Raw genomic sequence first — 19679 nt, 5'->3', positions numbered from 1 at the left:
CCTTAGTTGAGTCAATTGGTGATTTTTTTATACAATGTTTTTGTTTTGACCTTGGTTGCTAAGCAACTAATGGTTGATAATTGTGACTTTTATTGCCCTCAGTTTGGCCATGGAGTTACTACAACAATAGATATAGAAATTACTACAACTACCATCTGTTGAGACGTTATCGTTACAGAAGAGGTATAGGCACTGCTTGATATCTGTTTTTTTAAAAGTAGTATAAAAAACCTATTGAAAATTCCTCATTTTACTTTTAAACAAAAATTAGAGAATGTAGAATAACTTTTATGTTTCTATGGTACAGACCTGAGTTTGACAAAAAAAATCTTGGGACCAAAATTTATCCTACGTTGCCAACAATTCTATATTAACCATCAATTTTAGTCAAAAGATTTTATGGGAAATGAAGGTCTGAATTGCCTTGACAAATAAGCTGTCAACCAGCATTGGTTGTTGTTTTGAATTGAAAACAGTTACCTTCAAATAAAATCTGTCAAAAAATTATGTGCAATAGAAAAAATTGTTTGTTTAATAAAGTAAAATGTTCTCTTGGATTTTTTTAACAGATATCGAATTTTCAATGGTGTTTTCGTACTGCTTGTATGCTTATCTTTGTCTTTGGAGACCAGTATTTTAACTTGGTGTGGGTTTTTTCATTATGATGAGCTTAGTTTTATCATTAGAATCAACATCATAAATCATTATCATTTAATTTTAGATTTTTGCATGTAAAAGGAAGATTCCTTTTAAGTAGGCCGTTCTAACTTGAATATTGAAAATGCATGGGTAGGGTTTAAAATATAGAAACAATATTGACTAGCCGTTAAGTATACATATATTTAGTAACTTAAAGATAAGTTGATATTTTAAGAATGTCCCATAATGTTGTGGGGGTTTTTTTGTCTGGAAGGAGAAAAAAATCATGATATTACTAAGAAAAAGAAATCGAAAAGGAAAAAAGATTACAGAGTAGATTTTGTTTGTTAGAAAAGGTTTCAATAAATAAAAAAAAATAAAGTTTTGCCAACCCACACCAAGAAGTAAATGAAAGGTCTTGTTTTTAGCTACATTTGAGATTTTTAATAATTTAATTAACATTTTGTGTGGTCTTAAACAGGATCATGACACTGTCCTGATAAGAAATATGTTGGCCTTATTTTTGCTCGTCAATGTAAAAACCTTTATTGTTAACAAAAAATAATTTGGAATGTGCATATTAACTATTTAATTTTGATTTTTTTGTGTCTTGTTCTGATTTTTTTCTTTCTGAAATAGATTTGAATGTGCATGTAAATTCAAGTCATGAAATATCAATTACTTTTTCAACATTATTTCTTTATTGAAGCTTGCTTTTACTGCTTGCAATGCAAATTACTGGCAGCATACTCAATGTTTAAAAATAGCAATGAAAGTTCATCATCAGAAAAGAGTGACAAAAACAGTTCACTGCAGAGATAATTGAAGATTGGGCAACACTTAAAACTAAGGTTGAATTCAAATGATTTCCAAGGGGCAGTAACTCCTGCTCCACTTGTGACACCTGTCATATCTCTATTGCTCCAAGCTAAGAGATGAATATCCTCTTAAATATGCACCAAATCACATGTACATACCAATTACATCAAATAAAATTATCTCTTTCTACAATTAAACATAGTGTCAAATCTAGCTTAATGTTGACCTGTAATCAGATGATGACTTTCAATGATTTTTTTAAATTTTGTGTAGTTATATATTTGGAACTTGGACAAAAGTGTATATATAAAGCTTTCACATCTATAAGGAATTGCTTAATTTATGAGAATGAATATTTTTCTGTTTAAATCTATGTTTTGAAATTAGGATATCTTATGATTTTTCCTCAAGAATGTTAGTAAAAAAAAAAATCTGACATGCTGACACATGCATACATAAACATGATAATGATAGCATTCTATGATTGAAAGTCATTTGTGTAGGTAATTCTTAACCAATCACAATGCATGATGCCTGCTGTTGAAAATTTGATTGGTTGAGTACCATTTGCTTAGAAGGTTCTAAACTAATCCCAATGCTTGATGAATGCTCTGAAAAATTTGAAATGGCCAATTGATGAATAGATTGATTGTCATTGCATGGTGTCATGAGAGTTTAGTTTTAACTTAAAATATAGATGTCTGCCTTTTCATTCTGTTCTTCAAAATTTAACATTTTAACCTACAAATCTAATGATGGAAGTTTCAGTCAGTAATCAATTGTTTTAGCTAACTTGGTCCAAAGCAGTGGCGGATCCGGGGGTTGGAACCCCCCCTTTTTTTGGACGATCAATGCATTTGAATAGGGACATGTGGTTGGAACCCATTTGTCCTTGGTTGGGACCCCCCCTTTTTTTTAAATGGCTTGATCCGCCCCTGCAAGACTTCAGTCTGACACTTTACATCTGTTATGTTTTAATTTCAATAATATGTTCTGCTACAAACAGTGGAACTCATAAAAATTGGCAGAAATAATTTTTATGCATTTTTATTGCTTCTTTGGTTTCATGAGAGTTAGAAAGAATTTTTGGGGGGAATTTATGATTGATCTGTTTAGTATATGGGAGTTTGGGGAAAGTTCATTTTATCTTTGGGAATTCAGGATTTAATTATATCGATTTTCATGGGAGTTTTGGTTTGGCATTTATTTTCTCCAATCAATCCTTCACTTTTGTCTCCCCCTTAATAGAAATAAGATGTCAATCAAATGTCATCAGTGAAATTTAAATCTCAAAAGATAAATGTACAATATGGGAAAAACTTCTATTCACTGGTCTATTTAGTTGAACTGCTATGCCATTAGCTAGTCAATATTGAGGTAGTGAGATCCTGCAAGTAGAAAGGATCACTCTATGCACTCAACACCAACCTTATTTGACTAGGATTGTCAGTTTTCCTAAGATAGGTTGGTTTTTCTCTTTGGGGACTCCGCTCACCCCATCAATTAAAACTGACTGCCACGAAATTGCACAAGAGTGCTGAAAGTGGCATTAAACACCAATAAACATTTAGCTTCATTTGATATTGACCATTCTTGATATTAGGCTGAGCTACCAGGTGTGCATTGCTTGCTCTTCAAATTGATCATTTTATCATTTATCTCAAGTCTTTAGCTTAATCTTGGTTGGCTAATATAGTTGGTAGATTTTTTAAAATTCAGGTATTGATTGTTATCTGTTCAATTTATCTTTCACTTTAACTGTTAAAATATAATGGTAACTTTGCATGGTTACAAAACGTATTTTCAGAAGTATATTTCTTAGTTTCTATTAATATTAAAAAACAAGAATTATATATATTTGCAAAGTAAATGAAGTTTAATTTAGAAATTTAGATTTCAGATGTTTCACAGACACTAGGACAGGAATGTTCTAGTTTGACATTTTGTAGATCGTTTAACAATGCCAAGACAAGGGGGGTTCAAATAAAAAGGAATTTAAAAAATATACAATCTCACATGTTAAATCATTCTTTAATATACACAGGTACAAATGATTCATTTTAAAACATATGGTCAATAACTTCCCTTTAAAATGTCAATTAAAGAAGGAGGGTAATCAATTTGTTTTAAAAATGACATTTACACTATTTGACTTCATTTTTAGCTGCATCACCTGGAACTACAATTGGTTTGGATCTAAGAACCATGTTATATATTGGAGGAACTGACTCAGATAATAAACTACCACAAAATCTTGGAATCACTGATGGTCTGGTCGGCTGTGTGGCTGAGGTGAGTTGTCATGTGATCAGAGGTACATACATGTAAAGAGGTTATAATGTGAGTTGTCTTGTGGTCAGGGTTCAAGAGTTCAGATTATGAGTTGTTATGTGATCAGGGTCCTGTCAAGTTCATGTTGAAATTTTTCTGTTAAATTTAAATTTAGATTTTACCATATATGTAAGGGCTGAAAATGTTTGAATCAAAATAATAAAAAAAAAAGTACAAATTTCTGAGAGAAAACACTAGTGTTTATGTGTTTCAAGAAATCTGATTACATATTTTTACTTTGTTATTTTGTCTTCATTTTAACAGGTAACTATTAATTCCAAACAAGTAGATTTGATTGGTTCAGCTGTGGAGACATACAATGTACAAGATTGTGGGGAGAGAAACATCTGTAATCGTCGGCCATGTTTGAATGGTGGAACTTGTGAAAGACTTTCATCTTTGGAGTACAGATGTGTTTGTCCTACAAAATTCACAGGTCAGGAATTTCAAGATTTAGTTTTCTGTGAAGTTTCTATTTTTCGATACCATTGGCAAAATTAAATCTTTTATTGGTTAGAGCTTTACCCCAAACTATAACTTCTCAATATAAAGGTGTTAGACATTTTGTAACAAAAAAAAATCTCATTTTGAGTAAAACTGCTGCTCATTATACTTTATGGTTATTATGGTTATGATAACAAAATGAGGCTATTTTGGCAATTTTGTTTTTTGATTGAATACAAAAAATTGAAGCTATCATAAGTCATATAATGTGTTAGAGTTGGTATTAGTGAAGTTATAATGATATCTTAAGTGTTATAATGTATCAGAGTTTGTATCAGATACTTTTGCACATCTTGTCATTTTAAGTGTTTACCATTAATACTGAAGTTAGATTTCAAAGAATTGTAAGAACAATAATGACCCTTTGTGAACCTTCTTCAAGACAAAAGTAGTTAATCAATTTTCAATTCTTATAAATCTATTTTAAAAGAACTTAAAATCAAAATAAACAACTAAAAAATGTAAACAGAGTTCCATGCCCTGTGAGAGGAACAAGACAGGGTAATTAAAGTGTCTCCTGCTCATGCCCTGTGAAAGGAACAAGACAGGGTAATTAAAGTGTCTCCTACTTTGCATGCCCTGTGAAAGGAACAAGTCAAGGTAATTAAAGTGTCTCCTGCTTTGTATGCCCTGTGAAAGGAACAAGACAGGGTAATTAAAGTGTCTCCTGCTTTGCATGCCCTGTGAGAGGAACAAGACAGGGTACTTAAAGTGTCTCCTACTTTGCATGCCCTGTGAAAGGAACAAGTCGAGGTAATTAAAGTGTCTCCTGCTTTGTATGCCCTGTGAAAGGAACAAGACAGGGTAATTAAAGTGTCTCCTGCTTTACATGCCCTGTGAGAGGAACAAGACAGAGTAATTAAAGTGTCTTCTGCTTTGCATGCCCTGTGAAAGGAACAAGACATGGTAATTAAAGTGTCTCCTGCTTTGCATGCCCTGTGAGAGGAACAAGACAGGGTAATTAAAGTGTCTCCTACTTTGCATGCCCTGTGAAAGGAACAAGTCGAGGTAATTAAAGTGTCTCCTGCTTTGTATGCCCTGTGAAAGGAACAAGACAGGGTAATTAAAGTGTCTCCTGCTTTGCATGGCCTGTGAGAGGAACAAGACAGGGTAATTAAAGTGTCTCCTGCTTTACATGCCCTGTGAAAGGAACAAGACAGAGTAATTAAAGTGTCTTCTGCTTTGCATGCCCTGTGAAAGGAACAAGACAGGGTAATAAAAGTGTCTCCTGCTTTACATGCCCTGTGAGAGGAACAAGACAGGGTAATTGAAGTGTCTCCTGCTTTGCATCACCTGTCATGTGAACATTGAATCAAGCTATCAACATATCACAATGTTGCTTTAACATGTCATTTATGCTTTTGACTTTTTTAGTATATTTGGCCTCACATGGAAAAAAAGAAGAATCGATAGTTTGAATGTTCTTTTGTATAAATAACTTCAATTACAATGTAACTTCTATCACCCTGTATTTGGGTGGGGTTCATATTGCTCAGTCTTTGGTTTTCTATGTTGTGTTTTGTAAACTGTTGTTTGACTTTTGATCTTTGTTCACTTTTTGCCTTTTAAAGTGTTGTATTTTTTTCTTCATTAAATGAGTTTGGATGTCCCTTTAGTATGGTTTATCTCTCAAGAAAGTAACTATATAAAAACTTGATGTTTTTATTTCCAGGAAAGAATTGTGAGACCCAGATAAATGTATGCATCACCAAGCAGCCATGTCAAAATAACGCCCCATGTAGTATAACTGCTGATGGATACAGATGTGACTGTCCACTCGGTTATATTGGTGTTCATTGTGAAGGCAGTAAGTATTTTATACCTACAGTATTAGGTTCAAATGCAATTTGGTATGTTATGTAAATTTTAATTGGATGGTGTAATTAGTAACATCATAGCTCAATAGCAGTCAATGTTTATTACCAAACAACAGTTTTGAGTTGTCTTAAGATAATGTATAAAGGGGATACAGAACACTTAGAGAAGTTTACTCTAAAAAAAATCAACTGAACATTTCAATTACATACTATTTTTAGAAAAGAGAAATCAAGCATCTTATTGATCAAAATATGTTTTTGTCAAACTTCTCGGTTATGGGGCTCCTTTTTCAAGATATTTGATTTTTTTTTAAATGGCGGGGAAAAGCTGACTTAGACTTTTACTTTATATGTGTATTCGCACTGGTATAATTTGGGTATTGAATTGAAAGAAAAGGGACATAGAACTGGCTTAAATTTTGGTAAATGACATTTTTTTATGCGTTTGAAGTCTTGTATAAAAAGAGGATGCATGTTATGGGGCAAAATATTTTACCCTGTATTACAGAGAAAAAACCAAGGAGTCTGCACTTTCGACACAAATTCCTAAACCTCATCTAAGTACATCCTTAAGTCAAAGTGTTGGGTACCCTCTTAAATATTTTAGAATTTGTCTTTTATATCATCTCAACAGCAACCCCACTTGGAGAAAAGATCACTGTTACAGGCGATGGATTTTTGGAGTTCGACAAATCTTTCTTGACCCAGACAGAGAACAAACAGATTGTCAAAGTGACCATCAGGACCACAGAACCTAATGGTCTAATATTTTACCAGGGCCAGGCTTCTCCTGCAGGAGGCATTAGTCGGTCAAAGGACTATGTATCAGTTGGTCTTAAAGATGGATTTATAGAATATAGGTAATGTACCAAAGCTTTGTAGTTTTTCAAGTCCGAATTAATTTTGTTTTTGACAAATTAATATTTCAATTCAGGTAGACAGTCATGCTCATCTTATACTGTAAATTCAGAAATTATTGCAAGTTTTTTATTGATGTGCATAACGCGACAGGGTGAGTATCGCAATGATAAGAACTCACATTCTTATAACTGAAACATAGACCTTTATGCATATTTTTTCGAAATCAAGTTCAAAGTTTTATTTCAAGTTGATACTAAATAAATTACATAAACAAAACCTCAAGAGGGCTTTTCATATCGCATTAATTAAACTCTCATTTTTGTCCCTTGAATAATGGCAATAAGAAATGCACTCAATAATTTCTGATTTTACAATAATTAACTTGGATTGTTAATATTACTCTTTTTAAGGAAAAGACAATTTCACATATGTTTGTTTAGGGGCCAGCTGAAGGACGCCTCCGGGTTTGGAATTTTCTCGCTTCATTGACGACCTATTGGTGACCTTCTGCTGTTGTATGTTCTATGGCCAGGTTGTTGTCTCTTTGACACATTCCCCATTTCCATTTTCCATTTTATTATATTTTCTGGGTACAAAATGTCCTTTAATTTTCTAAAATTTTGGATACTGAAAATGCCAGAATAATATGGATTCAACAGGGGAAAAATCCATAATTAAATATAAGTAATTCTCTTGAAATTCCTTCATTACATTTTATATTTTAAAATATACTTCTCGTTTTTGACTATATATTGAAATAGGGAGATGTGGTATGATTACTAATGAGACAAGAGTTCAAATGACATGGATATAAGCAATTAAAGTTTATTTTTATGCCCCATCTAGTGGAATTATGCTTTTCTGTCTGTGTGTTTGTTTCCTGGGTTGTTTGTATATAGTCTGTCCCACTTAAGGTTAAAGTGTCTGTCTGTGTGTTTGTTTCCTGGGTTGTTTGTATATAGTCTGTCCCACTTAAGGTTAAAGTTTCTGTCTGTGTGTTTGTTTACTGGTTTGTTTGTATATAGTCTGTCCCACTTAAGGTTAAAGTTTCTGTCTGTGTGTTTGTTTACTGGTTTGTTTGTATATAGTCTGTCCCACTTAAGGTTAAAGTTTCTGTCTGTGTGTTTGTTTCCTGGGTTGTTTGTATATAGTCTGTCCCACTTAAGGTTAAAGTTTCTGTCTGTGTGTTTGTTTCCTGGGTTGTTTGTATATAGTCTGTCCCACTTAAGGTTAAAGTTTCTGTCTGTGTGTTTGTTTACTGGTTTGTTTGTATATAGTCTGTCCCACTTAAGGTTAAAGTTTCTGTCTGTGTGTTTGTTTCCTGGGTTGTTTGTATATAGTCTGTCCCACTTAAGGTTAAAGTTTCTGTCTGTGTGTTTGTTTCCTGGGTTGTTTGTATATAGTCTGTCCCACTTAAGGTTAAAGTTTCTGTCTGTGTGTTTGTTTACTGGTTTGTTTGTATATAGTCTGTCCCACTTAAGGTTAAAGTTTCTGTCTGTGTGTTTGTTTCCTGGGTTGTTTGTATATAGTCTGTCCCACTTAAGGTTAAAGTTTCTGTCTGTGTGTTTGTTTACTGGTTTGTTTGTATATAGTCTGTCCCACTTAAGGTTAAAGTTTCTGTCTGTGTGTTTTTTTACTGGGTTGTTTGTATATAGTCTGTCCCACTTAAGGTTAAAGTTTCTGTCTGTGTGTTTGTTTACTGGTTTGTTTGTATATAGTCTGTCCCACTTAAGGTTAAAGTTTCTGTCTGTGTGTTTGTTTACTGGTTTGTTTGTATATAGTCTGTCCCACTTAAGGTTAAAGTTTCTGTCTGTGTGTTTGTTTCCTGGTTTGTTTGTATATAGTCTGTCCCACTTAAGGTTAAAGTGTCTGTCTGTGTGTTTGTTTCCTGGGTTGTTTGTATATAGTCTGTCCCACTTAAGGTTAAAGTTTCTGTCTGTGTGTTTGTTTACTGGTTTGTTTGTATATAGTCTGTCCCACTTAAGGTTAAAGTTTCTGTCTGTGTGTTTGTTTACTGGTTTGTTTGTATATAGTCTGTCCCACTTAAAGTTAAAGTTTCTGTCTGTGTGTTTGTTTACTGGTTTGTTTGTATATAGTCTGTCCCACTTAAGGTTAAAGTTTCTGTCTGTGTGTTTGTTTACTGGGTTGTTTGTATATAGTCTGTCCCACTTAAGGTTAAAGTGTCTGTCTGTGTGTTTGTTTACTGGTTTGTTTGTATATAGTCTGTCCCACTTAAGGTTAAAGTTTCTGTCTGTGTGTTTGTTTACTGGTTTGTTTGTATATAGTCTGTCCCACTTAAGGTTAAAGTTTCTGTCTGTGTGTTTGTTTACTGGTTTGTTTGTATATAGTCTGTCCCACTTAAGGTTAAAGTGTCTGTCTGTGTGTTTGTTTCCTGGGTTGTTTGTATATAGTCTGTCCCACTTAAGGTTAAAGTTTCTGTCTGTGTGTTTGTTTCCTGGGTTGTTTGTATATAGTCTGTCCCACTTAAGGTTAAAGTTTCTGTCTGTGTGTTTGTTTACTGGTTTGTTTGTATATAGTCTGTCCCACTTAAGGTTAAAGTTTCTGTCTGTGTGTTTGTTTACTGGTTTGTTTGTATATAGTCTGTCCCACTTAAAGTTAAAGTTTCTGTCTGTGTGTTTGTTTACTGGGTTGTTTGTATATAGTCTGTCCCACTTAAGGTTAAAGTTTCTGTCTGTGTGTTTGTTTCCTGGGTTGTTTGTATATAGTCTGTCCCACTTAAGGTTAAAGTTTCTGTCTGTGTGTTTGTTTACTGGTTTGTTTGTATATAGTCTGTCCCACTTAAGGTTAAAGTGTCTGTCTGTGTGTTTGTTTCCTGGGTTGTTTGTATATAGTCTGTCCCACTTAAGGTTAAAGTTTCTGTCTGTGTGTTTGTTTACTGGGTTGTTTGTATATAGTCTGTCCCACTTAAGGTTAAAGTTTCTGTCTGTGTGTTTGTTTACTGGTTTGTTTGTATATAGTCTGTCCCACTTAAGGTTAAAGTTTCTGTCTGTGTGTTTGTTTCCTGGGTTGTTTGTATATAGTCTGTCCCACTTAAGGTTAAAGTTTCTGTCTGTGTGTTTGTTTACTGGTTTGTTTGTATATAGTCTGTCCCACTTAAAGTTAAAGTTTCTGTCTGTGTGTTTGTTTACTGGTTTGTTTGTATATAGTCTGTCCCACTTAAGGTTAAAGTTTCTGTCTGTGTGTTTGTTTACTGGTTTGTTTGTATATAGTCTGTCCCACTTAAGGTTAAAGTGTCTGTCTGTGTGTTTGTTTCCTGGGTTGTTTGTATATAGTCTGTCCCACTTAAGGTTAAAGTGTCTGTCTGTGTGTTTGTTTCCTGGGTTGTTTGTATATAGTCTGTCCCACTTAAGGTTAAAGTTTCTGTCTGTGTGTTTGTTTACTGGGTTGTTTGTATATAGTCTGTCCCACTTAAGGTTAAAGTGTCTGTCTGTGTGTTTGTTTCCTGGGTTGTTTGTATATAGTCTGTCCCACTTAAAGTTAAAGTTTCTGTCTGTGTGTTTGTTTACTGGTTTGTTTGTATATAGTCTGTCCCACTCAAGGTTAAAGTTTCTGTCTGTGTGTTTGTTTCCTGGGTTGTTTGTATATAGTCTGTCCCACTTAAGGTTAAAGTTTCTGTCTGTGTGTTTGTTTACTGGTTTGTTTGTATATAGTCTGTCCCACTTAAGGTTAAAGTTTCTGTCTGTGTGTTTGTTTACTGGGTTGTTTGTATATAGTCTGTCCCACTTAAGGTTAAAGTTTCTGTCTGTGTGTTTTTTTACTGGTTTGTTTGTATATAGTCTGTCCCACTTAAGGTTAAAGTTTCTGTCTGTGTGTTTGTTTACTGGTTTGTTTGTATATAGTCTGTCCCACTTAAGGTTAAAGTTTCTGTCTGTGTGTTTGTTTCCTGGTTTGTTTGTATATAGTCTTTCCCACTTAAGGTTAAAGTTTTTTAATTTTTCGTCGTATATTGCTATCACGTTGGCGTCGTCGCCTTGCGTCATCGTCGTCGTCCGAATACTTTTAGTTTTCGCACTCTTACTTAAGTAAAAGTGAATAGAAATCGATGAAATTTTGACACAAGGTTTATGACCACAAAAGGAAGGTTGGGATTGATTTTGGGAGTTTTGGTCCCAACATTTTAGGAATTAGGGGCCAAAAAGGGCCCAAATAAACATTTTCTTGGTTTTCGCACTATAACTTTAGTTTAAGTGAATAGAAGTCTATGAAATTTTGACACAAGGTTTATGACCACAAAAGGAAGGTTGGGATTGATTGTGGGAGTTTTGGTCCCAACATTTTAGGAATTAGTAGCCAAAAAGGGCCCAAATAAGCATTTTCTTGGTTTTCGCGCTATAACTTTAGTTTAAGTGAAAAGAAATCTATGACATTTTGACACAAGGTTTATGACCACAAAATGAAGGTTGGGCTTGATTTTGGGAGTTTTGTTTATAATAGTTTAGGAATAAGGGGCCAAAAAAGGATCCAAATAAGCATTATTCTTGGTTTTCGCACAATAACTTTAGTATAAGTAAATAGAAATCAGTGAAATTTAAACACAAGGTTTATGACCACAAAAGGACGGTTGGGATTGATTTTGGGAGTTGAGGTCCTAACAGTTTAGGAATTAGGGGCCAAAAAGGGGCCCAAATAAGCATTATTCTTGGTTTTTGCACCATAACTTGAGTATAAGTAAATAGAAATCTATGAAATTGAAACACAAGGTTTATGACCATAAAAGGAAGGTTGGGTTTGATTTTGGGAGTTTTGGTCCCAACAGTTTAGGAATAAGGGGCCCAAAGAGTCCAAAATTGAACTTTGTTTGATTTCATCAAAAATTGAATAATTGGGGTTCTTTGATATGCTAAATCTAACTGTGTATGTAGATTCTTAATTTTTGGTCCCGTTTTCAAATTGGTCTACATTAAGGTCCAAAGGGTCCAAAATTAAACTTAGTTTGATTTTAACAAAAATTGAATCCTTGGGATTCTTTAATATGTTGAATCTAAAAATGTACTTAGATTTTTGATTATGGGCCCAGTTAAGTTGGTCCAAATCGGGGTCCAAAATTAAACTTTGTTAGATTTCATCAAAAATTGAATAATTGGGGTTCTTTGATATGCCAAATCTAACTGTGTATGTAGATTCTTAATTTTTGGTCCAGTTTTCAAATTGGTCTACATTAAAGTCCAAAGGGTCCAAAATTAAACTAAGTTTGATTTTAACAAAAATTGAATTCTTGGGCTTTTTTGATATGCTGAATCTAAACATGTACTTAGAATTTGATTATGGGCCCAGTTTTCAAGTTGGTTCAAATCAGGATCCAAAATTATTATATTAAGTATTGTGCAATAGCAAGAAATTTTCAATTGCACAGTATTTAGCAATAGCAAGAAATCTTCAATTGCACAGTATTGTGCAGTAGCAAGAAATGTTCAATTGCACAGTATTGCGCAATAGCAAGAAATCTTCAATTGCACAGTATTGTGCAAAAGCAAATATTTTCAATTGCACATGTAGTAGTTTGCAATAGCAAGAAATATCTAATTGCCCAATATTGTGCAATAGCAAGATATTTTCAATTGGAGTTATCTTTCTTTGTCCAGAATAGTAGTTGAATCAACTTAAATCATTGTTTTATACAATATACAATGTATATTCACTTTTACTACCAACTGATAAATTAAAACAATCTTTACCATTCAGTGATAACAAGCACTTTATTTTACATTTTAATATTTTATGATGTATTTAAATGAGTGGTTATTGTTGCAAACTCCATTAGAAATTGAAATTGAGATCAGTTTTGAAAAAAGGGAAAGGGGATGTGAAAAAAAAAGGGGGGGGGGGGTAAATTTTTCTCATTTCAGATTTCATAAATAAAAAGAAAATTTCTTCAAACATTTGTGTGAGAGGATTAATATTCAACAGCAAAGTGAATTGCTCAAAGGCCAAAAAAAAATTTTAAGTTCATTAGACCACATTCATTCTGTGTCAGAAACCTATGCTGTGTCAACTATTTAATCACAATCCAAATTTAGAGCTGAATCCAACTTGAATGTTGTGTCCATACTTGCCCCAACCGTTCAGGGTTCAACCTCTGCTGTTGTATAAAGCTGTGCCCTGGTTGGTCAATATACAGGTGCTTTAGTCTAATAATTCTTATTGTAACTTTGTTTGAATCTGTTATAATTAAATTTGATGCGACTGTCGTACAAGTGAGAGGTTTAGCGCTATAAAACCAGGTTCAATCCACCATTTTCTACATTTGAAAATGCCCGTACCAAGTCGGGAATATGACAGTTCTTCTCCATTTGTTTTTTTTGTGTTTTGTCATTTGATTTTGCCATGTGATTATGGACTTTCCGATTGGATTTTCCTCTGAGTTCAGTATTTTTGTGATTTTACTTTTTATATACATTTCAGTTATGACCTTGGAAGTGGACCAGCAGTAATTAGGTCATTACAGAAAGTAAATGATGGCTATGGCCATACCATTGAAGTTACAAGGTAATGAATATTTTTAATGTGATAAGAATTTAGAATAAATTTCAACTACAGTATACTCTCTCTCATGAAGTACCTTTAGGCCAAATAAATAATATGTGTGGTTCCAGTTACATCTTAAAATAAGTAATGGGTAGATTGGTAGGTAGGGATTTTTTTTATTTTACATTTTTTTTACATTGAGCCTAATGGGAGCAACATTCTGACTTTATCAGAGCTTAATGAAAAATGACAAAAATATCTTAAGGGTAGGCTATTGTTAAAAGTATGGTAGGTAGGGTAACTGGAACCACACATATATTTTTACTTGGCCTTATCATATCAGTATCAAATGAGAGAACAATTTTGAACACCTATAGAAATGCTACAGTAATTGTTCCATGAGGGAAAGATATTATAGCAGAATTTGTTTCACATTTCCATAGTCTTTCTTTCTTACAGAAGGAACATATTTGCTGACAACACAGTTTTTTCATATGTAACTGAGGATAAACAATTGTTCATAATGCCTAAAAAAGGGCATAACATATGGATTGAAGGGTTCAATAAACAGCAACTTTTTTATTCCTCCTCCACTAGGCTAAGAGGACATAAAATGTTACCCTTATCGGTCCTGGCTGTCCCTAGAGTATATCCTCAAAATTTGCTTCCGTTGTCTAATTTTAGTTTGCCTCAACCCAATGTTTTAGCATTTATTCACAATGCTTATTACCATAAAACATAGATCAAGTTCAAATTGAGTGGTATTGCTTTACCGTTCATCAGTTGTACCCCTTTATAATAATAATTATTTTTTTTTTCATTTTTGCTTATTGCTTTAGTTTGCCCCAAACAAATGTTATGAAACTTATACACAATGCTTATTATCACAAAACACAGTTCAAGTTCAAAATGTGGTGACATCACTTTTACGATTCATCAGTTATGCTCCTTTATAAACATGAAAGTTGCTGAATTTTTGGTTTGTTTACAAAGTCATTACTTAAATATGCAAAAGGGATGAGACACAAGTTAATCAAACTTATAAAGTCTTCTTCCAGTTGTTTACATCTGTGTCCATTGAACCCATTCCTCTTGCGTTTAATACTGAATGCATATTTTTTGACAGATTGGGACGTCAGGGTACACTAAAGATTGATGACAAACAAGAAACTGTAGTTGAGGGTACCTCACAAGGAATACTTCAGATGCTTAATGCAGGCAGTAATCTTTATATAGGTAAGTTCATTGTGTGAAGAACTCCTCAAAAGAATAATTTAGCAACATATCAAAAACTGTCTATAGCCATACACACCTCTCTACCAACTACTTTTTGGAGTTTAAAATGCATACTATACTCACCTAGAAACAATATACGTTTAGGGATTTACAAAAGGCAGAACAACAAGAAAAAATAGTTCACCAACTTGTACACTTCTATCTTAAGCTTGTTCAGCAATTAAGAAAACAGAAAAACAAATCATATTGAAAAATCAATGACAGGTTTATGTTGATATAATTATGTAATGACATGAGCATACATTATGAAGTGTACTGGTGAAAAAAGAAAAACTTTATAGAAATCGTAATGTAATTATAAGTATTGAATGTTTCTTTAGGAATATTATAGGGTTGTATAAACTATCTTTAGAATAGTGCACCAAATTTACTTCTATCAAAGCTTGGTAAACCCAGATGAATTTAAAAAAAAATAATATCCAGACATTAGTTTTATTTATTTAGGAAAGTTCATGCCATGCTGTATGAAACACCAACAAATCATTGAACTAATTTTAATTTTTTTTAAAATCCAGATTTCAAATATTTTTAAGATTTAAATACTTTTTTGTTTAAAAATCAGTAATGACATCTATAAAAATAACATCCTACAAAAAAAAAAAAATATCCTGTATCCCTGATGTAAATAGCTGGTATTAAGTTATCATCTATACTATTAAACGAGAAGACCTCATTTTGTGTGTCGCTTCTCTTCCTTCCACAACAAATTAATCATCATGCCTCTGTGTTCTATAGGTAACATACATAGTCGCATTTGTCATTCATTCTTATGATTATTCAGATTGAGTTATTTTTGGAGAAAAACGAGGAAAAAAAGGCATCCGGATATTGTCCCGTCATTGGCCGAAATTTTAAGTCAGATTAGACTTCCGGTTTACGTTTTTCTGTATACTTTGAACATACATATTCTACGAATAAAGAAGTGTATTTTCAGAATTCTATCTGCTATCATTTTCAAGTTTACTATCCACAGCGGTCACAGAGTTTATTAAATAGAGAGGGTCTGAATACTATATCAATGACCACCATGGATCGATTATTAAACTTAGAATTGAAAGAAAATACTCTTTATTTATACAGTAATGAATGTTCATAATATACAGATAAGCGCAAAAATTATTCATGTGAACTTTTGACACCTTTTCTGAAATTTTCGAATCATTTAATCTTTTACAAAATTCATTGATTACAAAAAAAAGAAGATCTGGTATGATTGCCATGTTGAGACAACTCCGTCCACAAGAGACCAAAATGACACAGAAATTAACAACTATAGGTCACCGTACGGCCTTCAGCAACGAGCAAAGCCCATACCGCATACTTAGCTTTAAAAGGCACCGAAATGACAATGTAAAACAATTCAAACTTGAAAACTAGCGGCCTTATTTATGTACAAAAAATGAACGAAAAACAAGTATGTAACACAAACAAACGACAACCACTGAATTACAGACTCCTTACTTAAATTGTCATAATATATACTAAATGTATGTTCATATTGAAATTGATAGAAAACCAAAAATTCAGAATTTTGGAAATAAAGGAGGAGGGATAAAAAAAAAAAACATTTTCCTGTCCCCAATAACCTATGACTTATGATACTTTTGCTGAAATTCTCCATTCATTCAATATTTTACAAAATTCTTCCAACAACACTTTACATACTTTAAACTACGCTCTGAATGCCCGCGATTTCGCGGGTGTGTTCTAGTAAGTTATAAATCTTGCACCAACAGATATTTTCTTGAATAAAACCCTCTTCAATTAAATAAAATGAAAATGGGTTAACATTAGCATGATTTAGGTTATTTAATTAATCTTTCTTTTTTTAGGAGGAGTACCTTCAGTAGAAACAATGACATCCAATAGATATAAAGAAACCTTTAGCGGTTGTATTTATGATATTTATTTCATGGACAAAGGGCCATTACGTGCTCCAGAAGATGCTGTTAGAGGATTCAATGTGCGCCCATGTAGCTAAATTTGTTAAATGACATGATTTTTTTATAAGAGTGTAAAAATCTGTTAATATTTGTTAATGTGCATGTGTGATCTTGTTAATGTGAACAAATTGTCTGCCATATTTTGGAATACTTAGATGGCGTGGATGGTTGATGGTTGATCCAATCAAATGATTTCAAAGATACAAAATAAATTCCTTATGAATAAAATTGCTTCAATTTTTCATAGCTTTGAAGCTTTCATAAATATAAATTTATATCCAGTGGTGGTAGTTAAAAGAGAATAAAAGCTCATTGAATTGTTATTTGTGCCAATAATTTTCAAAAGGATGGCAAATTAGTAAATTTTATGGATGAAGTGAACCAGCTTTTAAAATTACACATTTTGTGTACATTGAATGATATTATATGATTATAACAGTGAATGGTTTTCAGAATGCATGCAAGTTACGTACAGGAAACAAGTTAGCTATCTTGTTCATGCCACTAAGTTTTATTTAATTTCTTATATGGTAGTGATGCAGATCTGTTAATGTATTGAATGTGTGTTTCATTTGTTTTGTTAAATATGCAAAAATCATTTTGTAAAAATTTTTTTTTTTTTAAATATTTGAATGTCAAAGTGTTTGAATTTTGACATTTTAATTGTAATAATGCTGTAATTAATATTGTCAAAAATAGGTGCCGATATACCTTATTGTAGATAGTGTCCTTTTTATTATCAACTCCATTCTATCTGTTTTTGTTTTTAAAAATAATATTTTTATGTATATTTCCTGTATTTTGTTACCATAGATACTGTTTATATTGTTGAACTTTCTATTTTAAATGGTAACAGGAGTTAACTTTGCAGGCACTTAAGTACTTGATTGACTGCAAGCAAAAATGTTAGTACTGAATTTGAAATTAAAAAAATAATATGAAAAGTAACTTAAACAAGTCTTAAAGTTTGAAGTTTCAAAGAGGATGTTAAGATCCATTTACTTATGATGGTAGGCAATTCAATAAAAAAAAAATAAAACTAATTTTATTATAAAACTTTGTATTTCAATGTTTAAGGTGATGAATCCTATTGCAAATCCGAGACATTGTCTTGTTTATAATCCTTATCTTAAAATGTTTGTGTAACCTAAAAGGTTGTCATGGATACTGAGCTTTGTGTAGGTTGTCATGACCACAGATTGAACAAATCTACCACGCTTTTTATTTTTATTTCATTGTGTATTATTGTGATATATATAGACTTAATCCAAACATTTATATTTCATTTTATAAGTTTAGGTGCTGTATTTTTGTATTTTTTGTCTTATTTTATTGTAATAAAACCCATTTTTATATCATATAGTGTATTTTAGCTATTTTGAATGTTTTTGACAATGTATGTTGTCGTTTCTACAAAAATGAGAGCAAGCATTTCCAATTAAAAGACTGTATAAAATTTGTTTTGTTACCTAAACAACTGCCAACTTTTTTCTATGTCAAATATTTTTGTAATTGTTTCTGTTAAATTATCAGTACAGTGTAAAAATACTCAGTTTGAAAAAATAAACAGTGAAGTAGATTTTTGAAATTGTATGATACTGGTTAACTAATACAAATATAAATTCTTTCAGTTTGAAAATTCCTAAAAAGATACTTTAATCATAATGTGAAGGAGTGAAGATAAATACCAGTGTAGGCCTATTTTTTCTTCTTCATTTTTACGTCTAAAATAGTTTAAAAGTTTATACTGCATCATAGTGTTTATTTTGCAGGAGATACTTAAATACCGTTGCAAGCTAGTGAAAGCTTAAGCCCTAGCAAACTGTTTAGAATTACTGTCAAATTTCATTATGGTTATAAAGCCGATAGAAAAAAAATTGGATGTGCAATGAATTTGTAGTATCAAATACCTCAGCTTTGATCAAAATATACTGGCCAGTGCTAAAAGTATTACATCTTATTATAAGCATATATTTTAATCTCATTTTATACGAAATCCATACTTATCTTTATATAGAATGCATATGCACATGCACATTTTGTATTAAAGGTGCAAAATTTTGTTTGCTTGCTATGCAGTTGAAGAACTCAGATTCAGAATATTTAAGTCAAATAAAAAAATCAGTGTTTTTAGCTTTTAATTTTAATTTGTTACAGCTTAGGATCTGAATTCAGAGTTTTACTACAGTCCTAAAAATACCATTGAAATTATCCACTGAAGATGTACTTTTAACTTTAAGTATTAATTGTAAGATGTCTGTTGCAGTATTGATCTACGTGAACTGAACTTTTCATCTATTATCTAGTTGTTTCATTTTTTGCTATCTTTGTGGTTAGACTTGACAAAAATCTGTGGCAAACATAAGAACATGGTGGCAGTAATGCATTCAACCAATTGATTTACTGAAGTAAAATAACCACTGACAGACACTGTGTTACAATATCAAAGGAACAAATAAAGTGTCCCAAGTCATTGCTTTAAATTTATACATGACAAATTGTAAATTCATAAAGAAACAAATGTTCATTAAGCTTGCAAATTGCAAGAGAAAAAAAAACAAAGAAAAATAAGATTGATAGGAATTCACTGAATTGCAAATAATAGAATCTTTACCAATCCTACCATGTGATTGATTGGCAAAAGTACAAAGCATGTGCTTTATTTAAATACTTTACTTTCAACAGTATTTTTTAACAGTTTAGAAGTAAAATCATTGTTATCATTAGAAAATCAAAAATAGAAATATCTAGCATGCATCTAATTTTCATGAAATATTTTACAATTTATGAAGAGAAATGTATCATCAAATCAGTAAAGGGAAATTTCAAGGTGCATCAATAACAAAATACTGAATAAACACTACTGAGCTTTTGTGTAGTTTTGATCTTTAATATGCCATAGAATAAGTCGCTAATGCCAGAGAATTATTAATTACATTATACAAGAGAACTGCAACTCTTTTAAACTACTTATTCAAAAACT

The 19679-nt window shown here is 32.2% G+C and overlaps 1 protein-coding gene across 2 annotated transcripts in view; it reads left to right on the top strand.

The window, feature by feature from the left end:
- Positions 1 to 19568, top strand: part of LOC139501535 (basement membrane-specific heparan sulfate proteoglycan core protein-like) — a 182659-nt gene extending 163091 nt beyond the window's left edge. For both annotated transcript variants that reach the window (XM_071290646.1, XM_071290645.1), the window contains 8 exons: positions 103 to 183; positions 3623 to 3750; positions 4054 to 4225; positions 5966 to 6100; positions 6745 to 6970; positions 13395 to 13478; positions 14584 to 14693; positions 16586 to 19568. In XM_071290646.1, the coding sequence (XP_071146747.1) occupies positions 103 to 183; positions 3623 to 3750; positions 4054 to 4225; positions 5966 to 6100; positions 6745 to 6970; positions 13395 to 13478; positions 14584 to 14693; positions 16586 to 16734 (1085 nt within the window). In that variant the 3' untranslated portion in view covers positions 16735 to 19568. The remainder of the gene's footprint in view (positions 1 to 102; positions 184 to 3622; positions 3751 to 4053; positions 4226 to 5965; positions 6101 to 6744; positions 6971 to 13394; positions 13479 to 14583; positions 14694 to 16585) is intronic.
- The last annotated feature ends 111 nt before the right edge of the window (positions 19569 to 19679 follow it).

Source organism: Mytilus edulis, chromosome 13, assembly GCF_963676685.1.
Source record: "Mytilus edulis chromosome 13, xbMytEdul2.2, whole genome shotgun sequence".
In the NCBI taxonomy this organism is placed as follows: domain Eukaryota; kingdom Metazoa; phylum Mollusca; class Bivalvia; order Mytilida; family Mytilidae; genus Mytilus; species Mytilus edulis.
This window is presented reverse-complemented; position numbering and strand designations above follow the sequence as displayed.